Here is a 22,720-nt window from a genome sequence, read left to right on the forward strand (position 1 = left end):
TTGCAAAGATGGTGGCACCCACAGCCAATAAGGAGGGACTATGCTAATTGACTGCCATGCCCTCAAAGATGGCAGCGCCCAGTCTCCTCAGCCCTACTGGGGTGGCAGGCACACCTGCCTCCAGAGTCCCCCAGTCCTCTCAGCCCCCCAGGGCCGGCTGAGGCTTGTGCTGCCGGCATCAGCAGCAGCAGAGGTGTGATGGGGCGTCACCTTCCTCTGATCACCAGTCACCTCCACCCCTGAGGGCTCCTGGACTGTGAGAGGGGGCAGGCCGGGCAGAGGGACGCCCCCTCCAGTGCATGAATTTTCATGCCCTGGGCCTCTAGTTGTTATATATTCTTGCCTTACCATTTTCCATTCCCACAACCAAACCAAACCACTTAAAACAGTACTCATCAGCTTCATTGATCCCTCTCAGAACAGCCCTGTGAAGCAGCAACATCAGGGAACATTATCGACTTTACACAATGAAAACTGAGAATTAGGAAGGTGAAGTGTGACCCAAGGTTTAAAAACAAATACCCGCCCCGCCTCACCCTCCAAAGCAGAGCAGGGAGGCTTTGAATGTTAAGTATATGACACTGGCCGATTTGAGACCCCTCCCCTATCCTCCACTAGGAATCCAGGCACATAAATATACTATGTACAGCAGTCAAGATTAATCATTAATCTCACCCCCGCACGCTTATAAATCTAGTTTTTTATCTAGTCTGTATTCCAGTTTAGGTCCAAACTGTCCTCTCTTTAACCTATGGCCAGTCTCCCTTTAGCTTGCAAATCAAATAAGACTACCATAAAGCTTCTTGAAGCAAGAAGGCTCAAAAACACAAAGGGAAAGCCAATACCATGAATGCTATAAACATTTCATTTTATTTTTTTAAGAAAGTAGCTTCAGAAAAAGAGGAAAATAATCTAGATCATTTATTTATATATATATATTTTTAATAAAAACCTTTACATAATCTTCATGCATAAAGATCCAGGAGTAGCCATGTTGTCTGTCCCAAGCTGTTACCTGGGGGTCCCATAGCTGGCAGGAGTGTAGTCAAGGGCCCCTGCCTGCCCCTGAAATCTGCCTCAGTGATGGTTTTACCTTCTGGGGCTGTAGATGGTGAGAAATGCTTTGGGCTACAATGGGAAGGACAGGAAGGGCTCCCCAACCTGCCAGGTTTTATACAAACTCCCAGGCAAATCCAGACAGGAGGTCTAGCAAGATGACTGAAAACCGGGGACCAAATGAGTCCTGGGAGCTTTCCAGAGACATGGGATCTGTGACCAAGGGCTCCTGCATGGTAGCAGGGAAGGTTTGGTGTTTATAAAACATTCAAGGCAGGAACAAACTAGCCTTGAAGATCCACCCGTCCATGGCAGGCACTCACAGGAAGACCCTGTTCTGCTTCCTAACTCAGTACAACTCTCTCTTGACTCTACAATGCAATGTTAATTCATCAACCTACTTAAAAGAGAGATTCTCTTCCTTCTGTGGATTGGTCACCTGTTAAGGAAGGATACATTTGTCCCACTCCTAAAGAGTCCTGGTGTGAAAGGGCTGGGTTCGGAGTAGGGTAGCAGGTTGGCATGGAGGGTCACAAGACCCAGAATGACTGTGGGTGGAAAAGAATTCCCTGGTTCTTTGAGGGGATTCTGTCAAAGGTGCCTTAATGACTGTTTTTAGAAAAGGAAAAAAATGAATGATCTTGAGGATGATAAAAAAGAGACTTGGCTTCTTTTTTGGGTTCCAAAAGCCCTTATTCCATGTTCTGCATTAAGGAAGCCCTGAAGAATTGGAGTACACTGCTTGGGGTAGCAGGATGGGAGGCTGGATTCTGCAGCCAACTCAGAGAATGACAAACAGTGCTGATCAACTCAATGCAGGGGACCTCTGTGTGGCGAGTGTGAATGAGCATGTGAGTGTGGGAGGAGCCTGGGGCTCAATGGCTCCCAACAGTCAGTTCTTGAAGAGTCAGTTCTCGAAGGTAGGACTGTGTGAGGCTGCGCAGTTCCTCCAGGGCATAGTCCTCAGGCATGGGGAGCCGGCCAATGTGGGGAGCCAAAAGGCGCAAAGGGACCCGCCGAAGATCTGGCGTAGAGTCAGAGGTTGCATCAGGGGCATGCTGAAGGCTCAGTACCACCCGCAAAAGGTTGGCTAGACGTTTGGCCATGTCTGGAGAGAAAAAATGGAGTGAGCACCAAGGATGGAAGGTGGGGAAGGGGGCACAGGGTGTATGTGTGTGTAATAATCAGGCAAGCAGAAAGCAGGGAGAGGCTAGAGGCTTACCTGACTGAGCCAGGCGATCCTTGGCATTGTAACACTGGATCTGCTCTATCCGGTTGCACAGCGAGGTCACTTTGGTTTGTAACTGCTCCAGCTCATAACCCGAGCACTCCACCTGTAAAACAGCAGATAAACCATTAGGAGCTCCATCACCACAATCTTATCCACAGCCTGACTGCAAAACTGAAACAACAGTGAGGTGAGGGAGGGGGACCCAAGAAGCTAGCTGGCAGGGCCATGTCACCACCATCCTGCGTGCTTGCTGAGAACAAGGCATGGTGTTAGCAGTAAAGTAATACAGTATAGAGCAGGGGTGGGCAAACTTTTTGACTCCAGGGCCACAATGGGTTCTTAAACTGGACCGGAGGGCCAGAACAAAAGCATGGATGGAGTGTTTGTGTGAACTAATATAAATTCAAAGTAAACATCATTACATAAAAGGGTACGGTCTTTTTTTTTTTTTTTTTTTTAGTTTTATTCATTTCAAATGGGCTGAATCCGGCCCACGGGCCGTAGTTTGCCCACGGCTGGTATAGAGTCTTGGATTGGGCTCCAGAACTTGATTCTCCACCCCAACCCCTTATTTTTTATTATCTTACAGAGGGAGTGGGGAGGGAGGATGAGAGGAGGAGGCAGGGGGAGGGAAAAAGAAAAAGAGAGAGAGAGAGAGAGACAGACAGACATTGATCAGTTGCTTCTTGTATACACACTGACTGGGGATCGAACCTGCAATCTAGGTATGTGCCTGACCAGGAATCAATCCCGAAACCTTCTGGTGTACTGGAAAATGCTCCAACCAGCTAAGCCACACTGGCCAGCGCCAGAACTTGATACCTAACCTTTATACTCTGTTGCCTTTACCTTAAAAGAATGATCTTCCCAAAAGGAGCTCATGGCAACCTAAAGAGACCATAACTATAATATTGTCAGGTATGCTAGCAGACAAATGCACCAAATATTTTGGTAGTAAAAAAAGAGAGAGTGAGTGTGTGTGCAAGTTAACTCTTCCCAGGGGGTAAAAAGAGAGAAGTAGAGCTTACAATAATCTGGATTTTAAAGGATGAATATAAATGTGGAGTTAAAGAGTGGAAGAAAACAAGGTTTGCTAGAAACACCATGAGTAATTTAGTGTGTGGAGAGCAGGTTGATAAGGCTGGAATCTGGGTTAGAAGTGGTAGGAGTTAAGGCAAGAGTGAAAGAAGGTAAAAGCCTCTACAGGGGCTTGAATACTATGTCTGGTAGTTTGGTCTCTATACTGTAAACAGTGGGGATCTATCCCTATGATTTCCAAGATTGATCCAAGACATTTTAATGAAGACTGAATAACTGTAATGCTTGCCATTTAAAACATACCAAATGATGTGTGAATTATCCTCACCAAATCTCTGACTTTCTGTAGCTCTCACCCCGAGCTTATTCAAAGCAGGGGTGGACAAGAGTAGGAGACTGACGACAGAGAAACTGCAGAAAGTCTATTGTACACACTACTTGGTAATAAACACAAAAAAGTTTTTTAAATTTTGATACAGCTGTCAAGTCAAAACAGCTGCATCAACTGCCTCATCAAAATGCCCTTCTGCATCAACAGTGCTACCTCTGGTGCCAATGAGTTTTCAAGTTGCTGCTCAGACCTATGAGGTCTCTTTAAGGGCCAGGGAAAAGGAAAACCAGGCAGTGGTTAAGGAACTCAGGTACCTGCTGTATTTGGTGGACCATTTCAAGGACCCGAAGATAGTCCAGGTAAACAAGGCCAGATGTTTCCCAGTCCTGGATTAGGCCACTGCGCTCTGGAGGTGCCAGGTCTTCCAAGAACCCCTTCAGGTAGTCATAGTTCTCATTAATGATGGCATCTGAAAAGCAAAATATTGAGCACAATGTCCGCACAAGTACATGGTTCTCAAAAATACCCAGAGGAAGAACATGGCAGAAAGCCAAGACAAGAAGGAAGAGGAAACAATGTTGGGTCAGACTTGAGAATATCAAGTAGTTATTTGAAATTCTCTAAAAAAAAAAAAAAAAGGTGAAGAATTTCTGGCTTCAGTTTTCCAAACAGATTATTTCTGGTGTTGCTGAATAAAATCCCCTATATAAACAAAGCTTAACATAATTAGCACATATCAAGAATATTCCTGGCAAATGATAATGTAACAACAGTATTGCTGTCTACCCAGCCCTGCCCCTCTAGCCCCTCATTTTGGCCAAGCCTCGCCTACATGGAGAGCTTTCACAAGTTGTGGTCTGATTCACGTCTGCCATGTCCCATACTATGAGGATCTCTGGTCTGATTCGTCATGGAGTTCAGAGGGTGGAATAATTTGGGGTGATTCCAGGAGACGCAGACCCTAGAGGGAAGCACTCACCAGAAGCTAAGTGCCGGATGATGAGTTTGTGGCAGTGGTTCCAGTGACCAGCTTTAAATAAATAGAGGGCCTCCAAGTGCCTGTTGGATTCCATGTGTGCTCGCACTGCTTTGGCCTCATGAATCCACTCAGCAGGCACACAAAGCTTCTGGGTCAGGAAAGTCTCCTTAGCCCAAGATTCAGGGGTCTCCAATAGTTGGCAGTGGCGGGTAAGCAGCTCTCGAACAGCCCTCTCACGCAGGCTGTAGGAAGAGATAAGCTGGAATAAATCTCATCCTCACTGATGGAGAAGGCTGCCTCAGACAGCTCAAACTGGGACAGTCTCTCAAACTTCAGGTCTTGATCCTTAGTGGATCACCTCAAACTTCACTAAAAACAAAAACGAGCAAACCCAAAAGCCAACATGTCAGCATTTACTTTATTTTTTATTTTTTAAATTAATCCTCACCCAAGGATATTTTCCCATTGATTTTTAGAGAGAGTGGAAGGGAGGGGGAGAGGCAAAAGAGAGAAACATCAATGTGAAAGAGAAACATCCATTGGTTGCCCTTCGCACACCCTGACTAGGGCCAGGGATCAAGCCTACAACCAAGGTACATGCTCTTGATTGGAATTGAACCCAGGACCCTTTAGTTGCAGACCAACATTCTATCCATTGCGCTAAACTGGCTAGAGCAGCATTTATTTTTTAAATAAAATAGAATAGAAAGTAAGCACACTGTATTTTCATGGTCAAAAAAGGCTGAAACTAATACTCTAGGGAAGGTTGCCACTGCCTGGAAAGGCTTTCCCTACTTAGGATTGCTCCTTTATTTCCTTTCTAGTAATAGATCAGGACTGGGATAGGGAATTCTACACTCCACAGAGCAGTCCTCTGCAGTTCATTTCTAACCTTCTCCCTTTGGTCACCCACATGGTCAGTACAAGTAAGCAAAGTTGTTCTAAGTCTCTTCCTGGTTCTTTTTTATTTCCTTGTTGTTCTTTTCTCAAAGCCATCAGCCTTCCTAATTCATTTTCTCCTTCACCTCTAGATTTAGGCTAAACTCACTATTTGTTTCTCTTAAGGTCCCCTGAGGAGAGTCCTTTTCTGCCTGGGCAAAGTGCACAGCCATTTAAGTTTCAACCCAAAATTATTCTCATCTTAGATTCTTCTCTGAAATCCCAGGTTTTTCAAGAATTCCCAATCTCACAACTGCCACCCCCCCCCCCCCCCCCAGCAAACAGGATCTGCTTCCCCACAGCCAACTCTGAATTATTAGTTGTCAAATCAGCCTGCCTTCTACCATGTGAAATTGCCCGTATCCTATATAACAAAAGGCTAATATGCAAATTGTCCCCTTGGAAGTACGACTGCTTGTTATGACGTGCACTGACCATCAGGGGGCAGTGCGGAACGATGGAAGGCCCCAGCCAGCAGCTAGGGGAAGGAAGGCCCTGATCGGCCCTGATCGCCAGCCAGGCCTAGGGACCCTACCCGTGCATGAATTTCGTGCATCAGTCCTCTAGTGTCTAATAAACTCACAGGGAAAGTCTGGGGTCATTTTGCTTCCTGGGAAGGGAAGAGGAAAGCAAAACTCCTTAAAGGGAAGGCTGCACTAAATGCTTTATACTTTTACTCCTTTAATCTCCTGGTCACCTTTGAATGGGGATTAATATTATGATTTTACAGATTAAAACTGAGGCTTGGAGAGTACTTTACCCTAGGTCAAAGTAAGTACATGGTGGATCCAGAATTCAGGCAAGTCTGGCAACAACAAAAATAACTTCTTCCCATACCACATAACATTACAGATAGCAAAGCACAGTGATTAAAAGCACAGACTCTGGATGTTTTGAGTTGGAAGCCTCCCTCTGCCATTTACTGGATATGTGACTCTGAGCAATGGTTATTTAATCTCACTGTGCCTTGGATAGCTCATCTGTAAAATAAATAAGGGTGTCTATCTCATAGGCTTATTATGAGCATTAAATAAGTTAATATTTGTACAGTACAACAGGGTATAAACCTATTAAAAGGAATATAAAACAAAATACTATATAAATGCTTGTTTTGTTATTATTGTACTGCCATGCTGCCACCATTAACAAAACCCCTCCAGAAGTCACAGCATGAAGAAAAGGGAACCAAAGCATTATGAATCTAAGCCAGGTTATACTGGTAAATGCAGTACTATCCAACTTGAGGGTTGGGAGTGGGTGGATGGCAAAGGAAAGCCAGGGAGGGAGAAAGCCAGTAGAAAAAAGCAGGGGCCCTTCCTCCCTCCCTACTAGCCCACTGCATCACACCCACTGAGGCAGCTGCGTCAACACTATTTCTGCATATAGTAGTCCCCTCCCTTATCTGAGGGAGACACTTCCAAGAACCCAGTGGATGGCAGCAATGATGGATAGTACTGAACCCTATATATAAAAACATAGGTATGTTTTTCCTATACATACATCCCTAAAATAAAGTTTAACTTGATAAATTAGGCACAGTAAGAGATTAACAAGAACTAATTATAAAAGTGAACAATTATAACAATAATCTATATATATAAAAGCCCAGTGACCGGAATGGCAGAACAACCAGAATGACCAGTGGCTATGACGTGCACTGCGGCAGCCAACCAGCTTGATCCAAGCCTTGATCACCCCCCTGCCCCTGCCCCTGATCAGCCCCCACCCATGCATGAATTCGTGCACCAGACCTCTAGTACTATAATAAAAGTTATGTGAATGTGATCTCACTCTTTCTCAAAATATCTTACTGTACTGTACTCACCTTTTTACTTAAAGGAAGCACTTTATGGCTTCTCTGTGGCATACCTAAATTGCCACCATTACTACTCTTGTGCTTTGGGACCATTAGTAAGTAAAATACGGGTTACGTGAACACACCCACTGCGATACTGAGACAGTTGATCTGATAATCAAGATAGCTACTAAGTGACTAATAGTTGGGTAGCATATACAGCATGAATATGCTGGACAGTGCAAGATTTCATCATGCTAATCGGAATGGTGTACAATTTAAAACTTATGAATTGTTTATTTCTGGGATTTTCCATTTAGTATTTTTGTACTCCAATTGACTGCAGTTAACCGAAACCTTGGAAAATAAAACTGCAGATAATGGAGGTACGACTGTAATTCTAAACACACCATTCAAGTGCATCTCTGCCGAAGGTAATGGGGTTTCCCCATCCAGGCATATCCTTTCCTTTCCACTTACTCATTTTATATTCCAATTTTCTCAAGTCCTCTGAACCTTTCTAGAGATTCTCTGCAGTTCCCAGAGATCTCTTCTCCCTTCTCAGACTTCTGAGAGGTCTTATAATAAATAATAAAATTTGAGCTCAACCAAAGACAGTTTCATTTCTAATCTGTTCACATGAAAACAGACACTCTGGGCTGTGGGTTGAAAGGTCTTAAGGTTTATCACAAGGCTGGACCCGAAATACATTCTAAACACTTACTTGCTGAATTCAACACTAAGAGACTAACTCCTTTGGCACTGCCCTGCAGTGTAACATGCACCCAGTGGGTTTGATGGCTTCTCACTCACCTTGAGTTGTCTATGTGCAGGAGGACAAAGATGGCCCATTCCCAGAGCCCCTCACTTTCCAGTTGGCCAGCATAACTGGCCTGCAGCACACCCTCACACTGCTCTGAGAGATGGGTGTAGTTAAGAGCACGCAGCATCTCCCACAAATGCCAGCTTAGGCGATAGTCCAATGGATCTGCTGTTATGCTTCGAGGCTCCAGCAGCTGGTTGAGATCATAATGTCTGAAAAGGAGGATGTGCTAAGAGTTAACATGTCCAACCAGCAGACCATCTGCAACGAATGTCAACTGGTTTTGACTCAGAAGACAACAAAGGCAGGCACCCGAGAGCAGAAGCATTTATGCCTCATAGTCTCCTTCTGACACTGTTGCATCTAGGTTCAGCCAGATTATAAACCCCACCAAAAAAAAGAGACACACCTTCTCTTCTGTGATTATATGATCTAACAGGTTTGCTGGTATTTGTTTGGCCTATATGTTCTACCATCTTCATATAGGGAGTCTCCACAGCACTAACCCTTCAATTCATTCATTATAGTGTCAATCACTTTTCTTAACCATTTAAAAAACATACCGCCCTGGCCGGTTTGGCTCAGTGGATAGAGCGTCGGCCTGTGGACTGAGGCATCCCGGGTTCGATTCCGGTCAAGGGCATGTGCCTTGGTTGCAGGCACATCCCCAGTGGAGGGTGTGAAGGAAGCGGCTGATCGATGTTTCTCTCTCATCATCGATGTTTCTAACTCTCTATCCCTCTCCATTCCTCTCAGTAAAAAATCAATAAAATATATTAAAAACAAAACAAAACATATACCTTAGTACCTTTCAAATTGTTCTATCTGAAGCTCTTGAAGTGCTAATTCTATTTGATTAAACAGCTAACTAATCTTCATGAATAGTAAGCTGTAGTCTGTATGTAGACTTGGATATGGCTTATAATTTTTACCTTTGATTTTGTCTACAGTGGGTATTATTCTTTATATAGAAACCCAGGTGCCCTGGGTTTTAAGTGTCCCTACACTGACATTTACTTTTCTTCCGCTGGGGAACCAGTTTACGTGTTAAGTTACTAGCTTGGAATTCCCAGATCATAAAAACTGTATAAACTAAGATTCCATGCCTGCAAGTTTTAAGGATCTGGAGCTTAGATTACAAAGCAATAACTTTTCCCTTTCACCTAAGACATTTTATAAGTTCCTAACACCTCCCTAAATAATGAGTTCTTCTTAACCAGTGCTATCAAAATGAAGTTCGTGTGAAGATGAAAATGCTCTATAACCTGTCTTGATCAATATGACAGTCAACAGCCACATGTAGCTATTAAACATTTAAATAAGGCTAGGGTGAATAAGTAATTATATTTTAAAAATTTAACTCACAATTCACATACACTGGACAGTGCAATTCTAGATTATTTTTAAGGGACAGGATGTGAATTTTATGTAAGGGTTTTTGTCATAGCAAGTCTACCTTTCATGAGAGTAAGGGTTCTATCTCATTCTGGCTTTTGTCTATTTCTGACACCTTCAGATACCTCTCTCTTATAAAAACTGACATACAATAAACTGCATATTTAGCACATATTTAAACTGTACAATTTTCCTAAGTTTTAACATATCTATACACGTGTGAAACTACCACCAAGGTCAAGATAACAAATATACACATCACTGCCAAAATGTTCCTTTTGCCCCTCTGTAATCCTTCTCTTCTATGCCTCCCTATAACTACCATTCTCAGGAAGCCACTGTTCTCCTTTCGGTCATTATAGATCAGTTTGCATTTTTCAGAATTTAAAATACACTGAAATAAATAGTAGGTACACTTTATGGGGTGTTTTGTTTTTTTGCCCCTCTTCTTTTTCAAAACTAAATAAAATTGTCTTCTGATTCATTCACTATGATTCATTCACTATGTTGTATCAAAAGTTCATTCTTTTTTTAAAAAAATATATTTTATTTATTTTTTATAGAGAGGAAGGGAGAAGGATAGAGAGTTAGAAACATCGATGAGAGAGAACCATCGATCAGCTGCCTCCTGCATACTCCCTACTGGGGATGTGCCTGCAACCAAGGTACATGCCCTTGACCGGAATCGAACCTAGGACCTTTGAGTCCACAGGCTCTATCCACTGAGCCAAACCGGTTAGGGCAAGTTCATTCTTTCTTACTGCTGAACAGTATTCCATTGCACAGATGCACCAAATTTGTTTATTCATGCACCTGTTGATGAAAATTTTGGTTGTTTCCAGTTTTGGACCATTATAAATAAAGCTGCTATCATCAGCACTTGGCATATGCTTTCATTCCTCTTGGGTAAATACCTAGGAGTTGAATGGCTGAACCATATGTCTGTAGGTGTATGTTTAGCTTTTTAAGCTGCCAAACTGTTTTCCAAAGTGCCAATATTATTTTTTATTTTTCACCAGCTGTGTATGGAAATTCCAATTGCTCCACATCGATGACAATTGGTACAGGTTTCTTTAATCCTTAGCCATTCTTCGGTGGGTAGTGGTATCCCATGATGGCTTTAATTTGCATGTCCCTGTTGTCTATTGATGCTTAACATCTTCTCATGGCTTGATATCCAGATCTTTGGTGAAACATCTGCTTAAATATTTTGCCCAATTTTTTAATTGGGTTGTGTGTTTTCTTACTATCGAGTTCTGAGAGCTCTTTATTATGTTCTGGATACAAGTTCTTTACCAGATATATGAATTGCAAATATGTTCTCCCAATTTGCCTTTTCATTCCTTAACAGGCTTCCAATGAGCAATTGTTTTAAGTTTGACATTAAGTTTATGATCCATTTTGAACTAGATGAATAATAGCGGTAACCAATGAAACCAAATATTGAGGTAGACTAATCAAGAAAAATGAGACAAGACCCAAATTACTAATATCAGGAAAGAAAAAGACATAGTTACAGATCCTACAAACATTTAAAAAGGATAATAGAGCCCTAACCGGTTTGGGTCAGTGGCTAGAGAGTCAGCCTGCAGACTGAAAGGTCCCAGGTTTGATTCTGGTCAAGGGCATGTACCTTGGTTGCGGGCACATCCCCAGTAGGGAGGGGGTGTGCAGGAGGCAGCTGATCGATGTTTCTCTCTCATTGATGTTTCTAACTCTCTATCCCTCTCCCTTCCTCTCTGTAAAAAGTCAATAAGATATATTTTTAAAAATAAAAAATTTAATAAAATAAAAAGTATAATAAAGCCCTAGCTGTTTGGCTCAATGGATAGAGCGTCGGTCTGTGGACTGAAGGGTCCCAGGTTCGATTCCTGTCAAGGGCACATACCTGGGTTGCAGGCTCCTCTCCGGCCCAGGCCCTGGTCAGGGCACGTGCAGGAGGCAACCAGTCGATGTGTTTATCTCACATCGGTATTTTGGTATTTCTGTCTGTCTTTCCCTCTCTCTTCCATTCTCTCTCTCTCTCTCTCTCAAAAAAATAAAAAAATAATGGGAAACTATCCTCGGGTGAGGATTAAAAAGAAAAAGGATTAACAAAGAAATGTTATCATTTTATGCCAATAAATTCAGTGACTTTGAATTAGACAAATTCATTAGAAGAAACAAATGATCAAAACAAACTCAAGAATAGAAAACCTCAACAGCTCTTTATCTATTTTTTATTTGTTACTCAAGGATATGCTTTTGTTGGTTTGAGATAGAATCAAAGATCAGCTTCTTCTTTTTTTTTTTTTTTAAATATATTTTTTATTGATTTTTTTTACAGAGAGGAAGGGAGAGAGATAGAGAGCCAGAAACATCGATCAGGTCAGCTGCTTCTTACAAGTGCCCCAACCAGGGATCAAACCCCCAACCTTGGTATGTACCCCGATCGGGAATCAAACATGCAACCTTTCAGTGCAGGAGACAATGCTTCAAACGAGCCACCTGGCTAGGGCAGCCCTGTATCTATTTTTAAAATTAATTTTATAGTTGTGATGATAGTTGTGTTAAAATGTCAAACCACATACTTTAGTATATGCCAAGTGTATCTCATTAAGTTGATTAAAATAAATTTTAGATTTCTAAGTCCAGTTCCAAGGATCTTTATACGCAACTACTATAAGTTATATTTTGGTGGTTTATGACAGACTAATGGCAGTTCGGTCATGTATGAAAGGGAAAGGACTCCCAAGAGCTCATGTGTAACTTTGATTTACCTGTCACTGTAGAGTTTTAGAAGGTGAAAGCAGACGTCTTGAAGTGGTCTCCGTGAGTCTTGTTCCTCCTCTCCCACATAGCCAGAGCCCTCCAAGTATGAAGGAAGTGGAGAGCAGGCATACCTGTCACTCTCAGAGGTATTCTGAAGATAAGAATTTGATAAAACAATACCTCAGCTGCTAGTGTGTTTCAAAGATGCCGTCATGTCTCAATAACTCAAGACACGCATATGAAGAATGATGTGACACCCTCTAAAGGAGTTCTCAACCTGTGGGTTGAGACCCCTTTGGCGGTCGAACGACCCTTTCACAGGGGTCGCCTAAGACCATCCTGCATATCAGATATTTACATTACGATTCATAACAGTAGCAATATTACAGTTATGAAGTAGCAACGAAAATTTTATGGTTGGGTCACAACATGAGGAACTGTATTTAAAGGGCCAGAAGGTTGAGAACCACTGCTCTAAAGGAATGTGTCAAAGATTTGAAACTTAATTTAGATTGGTGACATATTCCACTTGTCTTTAAGGGACTGCCAAAGACTTCAGATAGCTCTCACTAATCCCACCACTTTCTTGCCACAATTATTATTAAACTCAGTTTCTTTAGTGTTCTCTTTTACCTTGACAAATAAAATCAAAGAATAAAAACGGGGAGTAAACAAAAAACAAACAAACAAACAAAAAAACCTGAAAAAATGATGGCATTAAACACAGTAATAATATTTTAACCTCCACACTAAGAAGGAATATGAAATGTGACATTTAGAAGAAAATCTTAGACCTAATTTGGGGCTATAGCAAGTTTGCAGTCAGGCAGTATATCTCAGGGAATTTCCAAAGACAGCATTAAGAATGAAGAAAAACCCTCTCATTTGATGGGGGGAAAAAAGTCAGTTGTGGAAACACATCTTATTAAATGAAACAGAAGCAGATACTGTCCAGAGGCAGAAGAAAAGGAAAAGTTTCTCATCAGATTTCTGAGGTTCTTGCCAACTTTATGGTATTTCCAAAAAAAGCAGAGGAAAAGTATTATGAAATGTGACTTGAAGGTTTTTTCTCTGGCAAAAACAGCACTACCAGGATTGTTCCTTGGCTCTACTAGACACACATACCTGAAATGCTTCTTCATACATGCTGAGTGCCCTGGAAATGGAGGCTGTTGGTGGAAGCAAATACCAAAGATGGACGGCCAGGGAGCGTTTCCAATCCAACTGGGAACACACATTAATTTGCTTCTGCTCTGAGAGTTGCCACACCTGCAGGTAACAAAATCACATTCACAGCTACAAATTATATTTACCTTATTACTGCCCAGGTCTGCAAGTTATTCACTTATTCAAATACTTTTTAAATAATCTAGATAACAGTGTTAATCCAGAAATAAAATACAGTTCCTAGGTGGCTGGTGATGGGGTGAATTTAGATAATTACTGGTCTGAGAAGGTATAAGAACCACTGAGGTCTTTGTATTGCGCACAGTTGCCAACTTCTAAAACTTAAAGATGTGAATAAATTCTGACCAGATTTTTCATTTTTGGAAATTAACTTTAAGATGGCAATCAGGCCCTAACCGGTATGGCTCAGTGGACAGAACATCGGCCTGCAGACTGAAAGGTTTGACTCCGATCAAGGGCATGTACCTTGGTTGCGGGTTCGATCCCCCAGTAAGGGGCGTGCAGGAGGCAGCTGATTGATCTTTCTCTCTCATTGATGTTTCTAATTCTCTCTATCCCTCTCCCTTCCTCTCTGTAAAATCAATTAAAAATTTTTAAAAAAGATGGCAATCAGCCCAGCCCACGTGGCTCAGTAGTTGAGCATCACCCTATGAACCAGGAGGTTACGGTTCAATTCCTAGTCAGGGCACATGTCCGGGTTTCAGGCTTGATCCCCAGTGTGGGGCATGCAGGAGGCATTCGATCAATGATTCTCTCTCATCATTGATGTTTCTATCTCTCCCCTTCCCTTCCTCTCTGAAATCAATAAAAATATATTTTAAAAAAAAGATGGCAATCATACAGGTAGACAGCAAGAGACTTGTCTAAAAATAATTATGGTATAACACCCATAAAATGGAATAGAAGTGGCCATTAAAAGAAATCAGGCTACTGGGCCAGTAAGACTCAGTGGTTGAGCATCAGCTCATGAACCAGGAGATCACAGTTCAATTCCTGGTCAGGGCACCTGCTTGGATTGCAGGCTCCATCCCCAGCAGGGGACGTGCAGGAGGCAGCTGATCAATGATTCTCATTATTGATGTTTCTAACCCTCTTCCTTCCTCTCTCTGAAATCAATAAAAACATATTAAAAAAAAAAAAAAAAGAGGCTGCCCAACATGAAAAGTATTCATACACAAAAAGTAAAAAAAATTTGCATAACTGTTATGTATAATTGACATTATATGAATATACACTCATGTTAGTATGCACACATGTATTTTAATATAAACTTAAATATGTCTAGAAAGACAGACAACAAATTAGTTATGTTGTTTATCACTATGATATGAGATATGGTGAATTTTAACATTTTTTATTTCTATATAACTAGTTATTTGTCTAGGTACATGTTGTACTTTTATAATTTTCCATTAAAAATTTCCACTAAAAATAAGTTGCTTAGGTTACATATAATGTATAATTTACAGAGATGGCTCTTTAACTTAAGCAATCTTGAATTTGAGAAAATATATGTGTGTTTATGAGAAAAGAGGAAAATACCGGTTTTCCAGCCAACAGGGCAAAGATGCGCAATCTCTCATCCTGGATGAAACAGTCAGCCTGCAGCTGATGCCAGTCTACCAGCTGCATGGTAAGCAACTCCCGGACAGACTGGCTACCCACCAACTGGGATAAAAGAAGGGCAAGACGATGATCTCCTGTAAGAAAAACAAAAGTGCTCAGTCACTGAGGATTTAGACTTGAGATATTACTTGGGGGCATTACCTTATCTCTTCCTGCCCTCAGGACAGAGAATTGAACACATGTGACTGCTTTCCCTGTAGTGGCGAAATATTGATCAAGAACTCACCACTTTCTGCTTGGGTAGAAAATCTTCCAAGTAGGTCAGCCTAAATTACACATGGATTGTACAGTATACAGAGTTCACTGAAAGATCTACTATCACATTAATTCTGTGACCCTAGATAAGGCACTTCATCTAAAAACTGAGATGGGCCAAAACCGGTTTGGCTCAGTGGATAGAGTGTCGGACTGCGGACTGAAGGGTCCCAGGTTCGATTCCGGTCAAGGGCATGTACCTGGGTTGCGGGCACATCCCCAGTAGGGGATGTGCAGGAGGCGGCTGATCAATGTTTCTCTCTCATTGATGTTTCTGACTCTCTATCTCTCTCCCTTCCTCTCTGTAAAAAATCAATAAAATATATTTAAAAAAATAAAAATAAACAAATAAATAAAAACTGAGATGGCAAAATTGATAACAAGCCCAACTAGAATGTGCTATATAATGACAGTGAGAAATAGCAAACTCAAACCTAAAGGAAAAACGTGTGTGTATGATATAAAGAGAGTGGTTGAGTCCTTTAATCTCACAGGTCTAATAATCTTTTTTAATAACAATTTTTAAGTACAAGGCTGGGACAACAGTGAGTCTAATTAGCCATAATATGAGGGGTAGAATTCTGGTTTATGATGAGTTGAGAAAAATAAATACAAACCTCCTAAAAGTCAAGTCCTTTTGTTTACGTATATGGGTCAGTACTTAAATGACTATTAAGTACTGCTCTCACAGAAATTAAGGCTCTCATATCAAACAGTTTCCTTCATAAACTAAAGAGGCCTGGAGGAAAGAAATCATACATCAGGACACATCTGGAAATGTGCTGCTAGGTCAAGCTGTTTCTCTGATGTATGTAGGTAACAAAAGAATGACTGGACTATGACTCATGCAGTAAGTGCTGAGCCCACCTGACCATGCGTTGCTAGTATTCTAGAACAATAATAAGGGGAAAAAGTAAGACTATTTCTGTGTATCTACAAAACCCCAAAGAGAGGATTCAATAGCCAACAAATGCAAATATCTCGGGACACACTAAAGATGGTCAAATTCAGGAGAAACTGGCATGTCTTGATATAATAATTTAGATCATTTCACTTTGTTCTGAGCATACAACCAACCAATCAGCTTCTGACAATTCTTGACTTTTCACACAGACTTTCCCATTGATGAGAACATATACTTGAGCAAATGGCAGGATTCTACATTACTTCCTTAAGTTGATTTAGTGTATGGTGTGAAGAAAGGATCGTTTTTACATGTGAATATCCAACCACCAAGCATTATTTGTTGAAAAGACTATCCTTTAACATTTAAATTGTGTTGGCAGTTTTATCAAAATTTACTAACCATAAGTGAAAGAATTTTATACTTGGATTCTCATTTCTGTTCCCTTGACCTGTACGTTCATCCTTATGCCAGCACATTGTCTTTATAGAATTTTTTCAGAAAGTGTTGATACTTTTGAGGTATTTTTTACAATTCCAAGTAAGGATGAGGACCTGCTGGAGATTTTGATACTGTGTGGAACATACAGGATGGGGCAAAAGTATGTTTATAGCTGTATGAAAAACAGAGTTTATGCTTGAATTATTATTTATTTTGCATATGAACAACTATAAACCTACTTTTGCCCCACCTAACAGAGATTATTTTGGGGAGAACAGACATCTTAACAATTCTGAGGTTTCTAATCCATCAGCGGTTCTCAACCTGGGCAGTTTTACCCCCTAGAGAACATTTGGCAGTATCTGAAAATATTTTTGGTTGTCACAACTAGAAGGGAGAGAACTCTTGAGTAGACGGGCAGGGATGCTGCTAAATATCCTACAATGCCAGGGAAGCCTCCACAACAAAGAATTGCCCGCTAAAAATGCCAATAGTGCTGAGGCTGAGGTTGAGATGTATTCCATGAACATGGACTGTCTCTTTATTTATTTAGATCTTTTATTTCTCCAACGATGTTATATAGCTCTCAGTGTATAAGTCTTACACTTTTGTTACATTTAATCCTTAAGTAATTTAGTCTTTCAGATGCTATTATGTATGGATTTTTCAAAATTTCACTTTTAGATTTTTGTTTCTGAAATATAGAAATACAACTGAATTTTATATATTGACCTTGAATCCTGAGACCTTGTTGAACTAGTTGGTTAGTTCCACTACCTTTTCTGTGTTTATATACAGAATCATGCTGGCTGTGAATAAAGGCATTGCTACCTCTTACTTTATTATTATTTTTGTTGTTAATCCTCATCAAGGAAATTTTCTACACTGATTTTTAGAGAGAGTGGAAGGGACAGGGGAAGGGAAGAGGCATAGGAAGAGAGTGGTTGCCTTCCACTGCACACTCCCTAACTAGTACCTAGGCATTGATCCTGCAACCCAGGTACTACCCTTGATCGCAAATCAAGACCAAGACCCTTTGGTGAGTGGGTCGATACTCCAACCACTGAGCAAAGCCGGCCAGGGTTCTACCGCTTCCTTTTTAATTTGTATTAACTTTTGCTTCTTTTTCTTGTTTGAATACACTGGCTACAACAACGATTACTGTGCAGAAATGGTGTTCCCAATCAGGGTAAAATCACTCAGTCTTTCAAACATTAAATATAATGCCACGCTGTAAGTTTTTCGTCAGTTCGCTTTAATAATGTCATCATAGGATGAGTTGAAAAAATGCTCCCTCCTGTATTTTCTAGAAGAGTTGCAGAAGACTGGTATTAATTCATCTTTATAAATATAAAAGTTCACTTGTGAAGACAGCTGGGTGTGGGCTTTTCTGAGTGAAGATTTTAAACTACAAACCCAATTTCTTGTTATGGGTCTATTTAGATTTTCAACTTTTGGTTGAGGCAGTTTTGATTAATTTATACTTTGCTATAAATTTGTCATTTTTATCTAAGTAGTTGAATTTGTTGACATAGATTTTCTCATAATATTCCCTTTTCTGTAGTGTTAGTAATGATATTCATTCTTTCACTTCTGTCTTTGGCAATTTGTGTCTTTCCTTTTCTTGTCGTCAGTGTAAAAATTTTTAACTTTTGCCCACTGGTGTAGCTCAGTGGTTGAGCATTGACCTAGGAACCAAGAGGTCATGGTTCGAATCCTGGTCAGGGCACATGCCTGGGTTGTGGGCTTAAACCCCAATGTGGGGCTACAGCAGGCAGCCAATCAATGATTCTCTCCCATCACTGATGTTTCTATCTCTCTCTCTCTCTGAAAGCAAAAATAAATAAATAAATAAATAAATAAATAAATAAATAAATAAATAAATAAATAAATAAATAAATAAATAAAACAAGAGTAACTTTTGCCCTGGCTGGTGTAAGCGTCATGCCACGCACCAGGTCTTTGGTTCCATTCATGGCCAGGGCACATGCCTGAAGTTTCAGGCTCAGTCCCCAGTAAGGGGTGTGCAGGAGGCAGCTGATCAATGTTTCTCTTTCTAAAATCAATAGAAACATTTTAAAAATTGTAGTTTTCTTGATCATTTAAACAAAATGAACTTTTAGTTTTATTGATTTCTCTACTGTTTTCATTTTCACTAATTTCTGTTCTGATCTTTATTATTTCCTCCCTTCTTCTACCTTTAGGTTTAACTTTTGCTCGTTTCTTAAGGTAATAGCTTAAGTTATTGATTCTTGTTGGGTAATTTAACAGGTAACACTGGTTGACAGTGTTTAAGTACTCTATACACCTGATTTTCTGTTTAGTTGTTCTATCACTGATTGAAAGCAGAGATAGTAAAGCAAAAATTTAATCCTAGGATAAGGGGAAAAAATAGTTTGTGAATAAATCAAAGGATCTGACTTCTGACACTCCTTAAGATCCTCTTCCATTACACTAAGTGTGCTGGTGAGCATAACTTTATCTCTTTAATGATTCATAATCTTTATAGATTTATAGAAATTCTTGCTTATCTGCATTTTCTAGTTTTATTACAAGTGCATACATAACATATAAAATTCAAATACTTTAAATAGATTTAATATTTAGAAGACACAGTCCCTATTCTGGAGGAACTAGCAATCTTCCTGGGAAGTTTATACTTAATACTCAGGATAGAAGACAAAAGCAAAACCATAATTAAGGGGTAGGGACAGTGAGTGGGAAGTAGGCAGAGGTACAGAGGGCCATATGCTCACCTGATTGCTGGGCCAGAGAGCAAGCCTCACTGATCCTCTTGCCCGTGAGGTAGCTAAAAACAGCCTCTACAGGGTTGTCTTTCCGGGTTAAGGAGACCTCCTCCTCAATTTGAGGTGCAGCAGTCTGGGACAGCCAGCGAGAGAAAGCTCTTCTTCGCTCCAGAATCTGAATGTATTCACTGGGTTCATCCAGCTGGCTGTCAAGCTCCTTCAGGTGGCCCCACAGAGCTTCACATAATGTCCATGTTAGGCTCCACTGCTTCACAACTAAGGAAGAGACAGGAAATCAATGCTATGACACAAAGCCTTACAGTAACTACAGAGGGGGCACCACTCTAATTGTGGTATAAAAATGCATAGATAACTACCCCAACCACTAAAGCCGATTTCCCTGAATCTGTCTCTACCTCACTCAGCCGTGTCTTATAAGGTCGAGAGGTGTGTGGTGTAACTACTTGCTCACTCTATGTTCCTGTGGTACTTACACAACAAATGTAACTTGATGCTCCTTTAAACAGTTTTCTCCAGCCTAACTATGGCTAAAATAATCTCAAATGGTAAGGGGAAAAAAGTAATTTGATTTGATCAAAATGCTTTAAAAACTATAAAGTGCTCTAAAAACTTATGAGGGCTTATTCTCTCCTGCTATAGGCACAATTTAACATTTAGTGAGTTTAAATGATGGTATTCAAAGCACTTAAGAGTAAGCCAGCTCTAATGTACAGGTGTACAGTTGTGAGTATGCAAAACAGTTTATTCTTGCATTATTATTTATTGTATTATTTTACATATGAACTGTAAACCTACTTTTCCCCCACTCAGTATACATTGTGACTATATCAGCCGTAGGCAAACTACGGCCCGCGGGCCGGATCCGGCCCGTTTGAAATGAACAAAACTAAAAATAAAAAATAAAAAGACCGTACCCTTTTATGTAATGATGTTTACTTTGAATTTATATTAGTTCACACAAACACTCCATCCATGCTTTTGTTCCGGCCCTCCGGTCCAGTTTAAGAACCCATTGTGGCCCTTGAGTCAAAAAGTTTGCCCACCCCTGGACTATATACTGGTAGTAGTTATTATCTTCATTTTACAGATTAGGAAGTGAGCTAGAGTGCTAAGTGACTTGCTCAATGTTACGGGCAGTATGTAACAGAGCCAGGATTCAAACCCAAGTAATGCGTCTAACTCTCTACTCTTAACCACTATGTATACTGCCCCTCAAGAAGGAAAACAAAAAGGAAACAGTTTACAAGTATGTGTTGGGAAGATGACTCACATGTTTGAAAAGAAGACTACCGAACCAAACACAAAGAACTGAATAGAATTCCTAAATGTGTGGTATGGAACATTCTAAAATAACCTCCATTTTTCAATAAAGGTGATGTTATGAAATACTGTGAAACATGTAATTATGATTTTTCTGTTATTTGAAATAGTAAGTTCCCAAACTGAAAAAAGACCTTTATCAAAGTATTGGTTCGGAAAAACATGGTCACAATAGTTATAGAGAGAGGTCAGGAAGGGAGCTAAAAACACAAAAATTGTTGGGAAGACCAAGCAGGACTTGAGCCGGACATGGAAGAATGGGTAAAATTTAGAAAGGTAAGAGGGAACAAATCTCTCTCTCCCTATGTTCTCTGTATGGGGAAAGGAATGCAATTTCATAAATCCAGATTTGACTGGCTACAGTTTCTTTGAACAAAAACTTGTATATTAATGGACATAAAAATAATTGTAAACAATGGTATAATTTTTCCTTGCTTGGGATTTTGCTCATCCAATTCAACTGTACAAGTGCTCAGGCATTCACCTACTTATTACATTGGCACATTGAAATTTATCCTCCTATGTACACATATTCCACCCCTGTTCCTGGGATATCAAACAGAAGCCTAGTCCATACTTACTTTGTGCTTCCAATAAATCTCCCGATGCTTCCTTAACCCAATCTGCATAGTCATGAATGACAGCAACTCCTGGATTGGGAACAATGAGAGGACACAGCTCATCCACATGGACAGTGCTATGTTTTAATTTGAGCTCCAGAGGTATCTGGTATAATTGCAGGTCTTCATCCAGCTTCTTTTTTCTGAAACTGAGTTTTTCCAAATGAACTTTGAATGGGGACTCATTTAGGCTACAAGGGCAAATGATAAACAAGATAGAAAATAAAGATAAGACAGATGCTAGAATTTTCCTACAACCAAAATGGTTTTTTTTTATGATTACAAATAGAATGCAGAATATGATTTCATAGGAATCAGTTAGACTTGGAACCCAATTCAGCATATATCTAGACCAGCCGTGGGCAAACTATGGCCCGTTTGAAATGAATAAAACTAAAAAAAAAAAAAAAAAAAGACCGTACCCTTTTATGTAATGATGTTTACTTTGAATTTATATTAGTTCACACAAACACTCTATCCATGCTTTTGTTCCGGCCCTCCGATCCAGTTTAAGAACCCATTGTGGCCCTCGAGTCAAAAAGTTTGCCCACCCCTGATCTAGACATTATAAAATCCAAGGGCCAAAAATTGTGTGATACCCATTTCTCAGATTATACTTCGTAAGGTATCAAAAGACTCCAAATTAAGATAAGCATATAGTCAATCTGGACTTGATTCAATTTTTAAGATTGTTATTAACCAAAATATCAAAACACCATGCATAACGCAAGTTTAGGATTAACATTCCTAACTGTGAGTTTCAAAAGATGCTGTTGTTTATTTCTTCAAAGTCAACTTTAAAATCCTATATAATAAAAGCATAGTATGCAAATTGTCCCTTTGACGGCAAGCTGTCTGGGAATTCGACAGAGGGTGGGGCTGGCCGGGGGAAGGGAGGGAGTACCCAGTAGGCAGCTGGCAGCCACTAGGGTCCCTACCAGTGCACGAATCTCATGCACTGGACCTCTAGTCTATGAATAATAGGTGATCACAGCCACTTAATCTGTAAAGATATAGCAATTTGTTATAATTATAAAAAGTAAATAGGAAACTATTATATATTTTACACAAGACACCTGTATACATACTGTCTAATAAGTACCAGGAAACTATACTTATAATCTGTATGGCATGATATAAAATACATACAACTATAAGCACAAATATGTAAAAAATTAATAGTGGGGATTGTGTAGAAATATATAACATATATAGTTATCAACTGTCACCTTATTTCCAAATACTTATGTGTGGATTACC

The 22,720-nt window shown here is 40.3% G+C and overlaps 1 protein-coding gene across 11 annotated transcripts in view; it reads right to left on the bottom strand.

Moving 5' to 3' along the window:
• Positions 1–851: 851 nt before the first annotated feature.
• NUP98 (nucleoporin 98 and 96 precursor) overlaps positions 852–22,720 on the bottom strand; it is a 108,836-nt gene continuing 86,967 nt past the window's right edge. For 9 of the 11 annotated variants that reach the window (XM_059708597.1, XM_059708601.1, XM_059708596.1 and 6 more), the window contains 10 exons: positions 21,422–21,651; positions 19,509–19,775; positions 15,069–15,226; positions 13,464–13,607; positions 12,347–12,489; positions 8,183–8,404; positions 4,636–4,877; positions 3,971–4,125; positions 2,279–2,390; positions 852–2,164 (listed from right to left, as the gene is read on the bottom strand). In XM_059708597.1, coding sequence (XP_059564580.1) covers positions 1,932–2,164; positions 2,279–2,390; positions 3,971–4,125; positions 4,636–4,877; positions 8,183–8,404; positions 12,347–12,489; positions 13,464–13,607; positions 15,069–15,226; positions 19,509–19,775; positions 21,422–21,651 — 1,906 coding nt within the window. In that variant the 3' untranslated portion in view covers positions 852–1,931. The remainder of the gene's footprint in view (positions 2,165–2,278; positions 2,391–3,970; positions 4,126–4,635; positions 4,878–8,182; positions 8,405–12,346; positions 12,490–13,463; positions 13,608–15,068; positions 15,227–19,508; positions 19,776–21,421; positions 21,652–22,720) is intronic. The other 2 variants (XM_059708603.1, XM_059708602.1) reach the window with 1 other exon arrangement.

Source organism: Myotis daubentonii, chromosome 9 (genome assembly GCF_963259705.1).
Source record: "Myotis daubentonii chromosome 9, mMyoDau2.1, whole genome shotgun sequence".
Lineage (NCBI taxonomy): Eukaryota > Metazoa > Chordata > Mammalia > Chiroptera > Vespertilionidae > Myotis > Myotis daubentonii.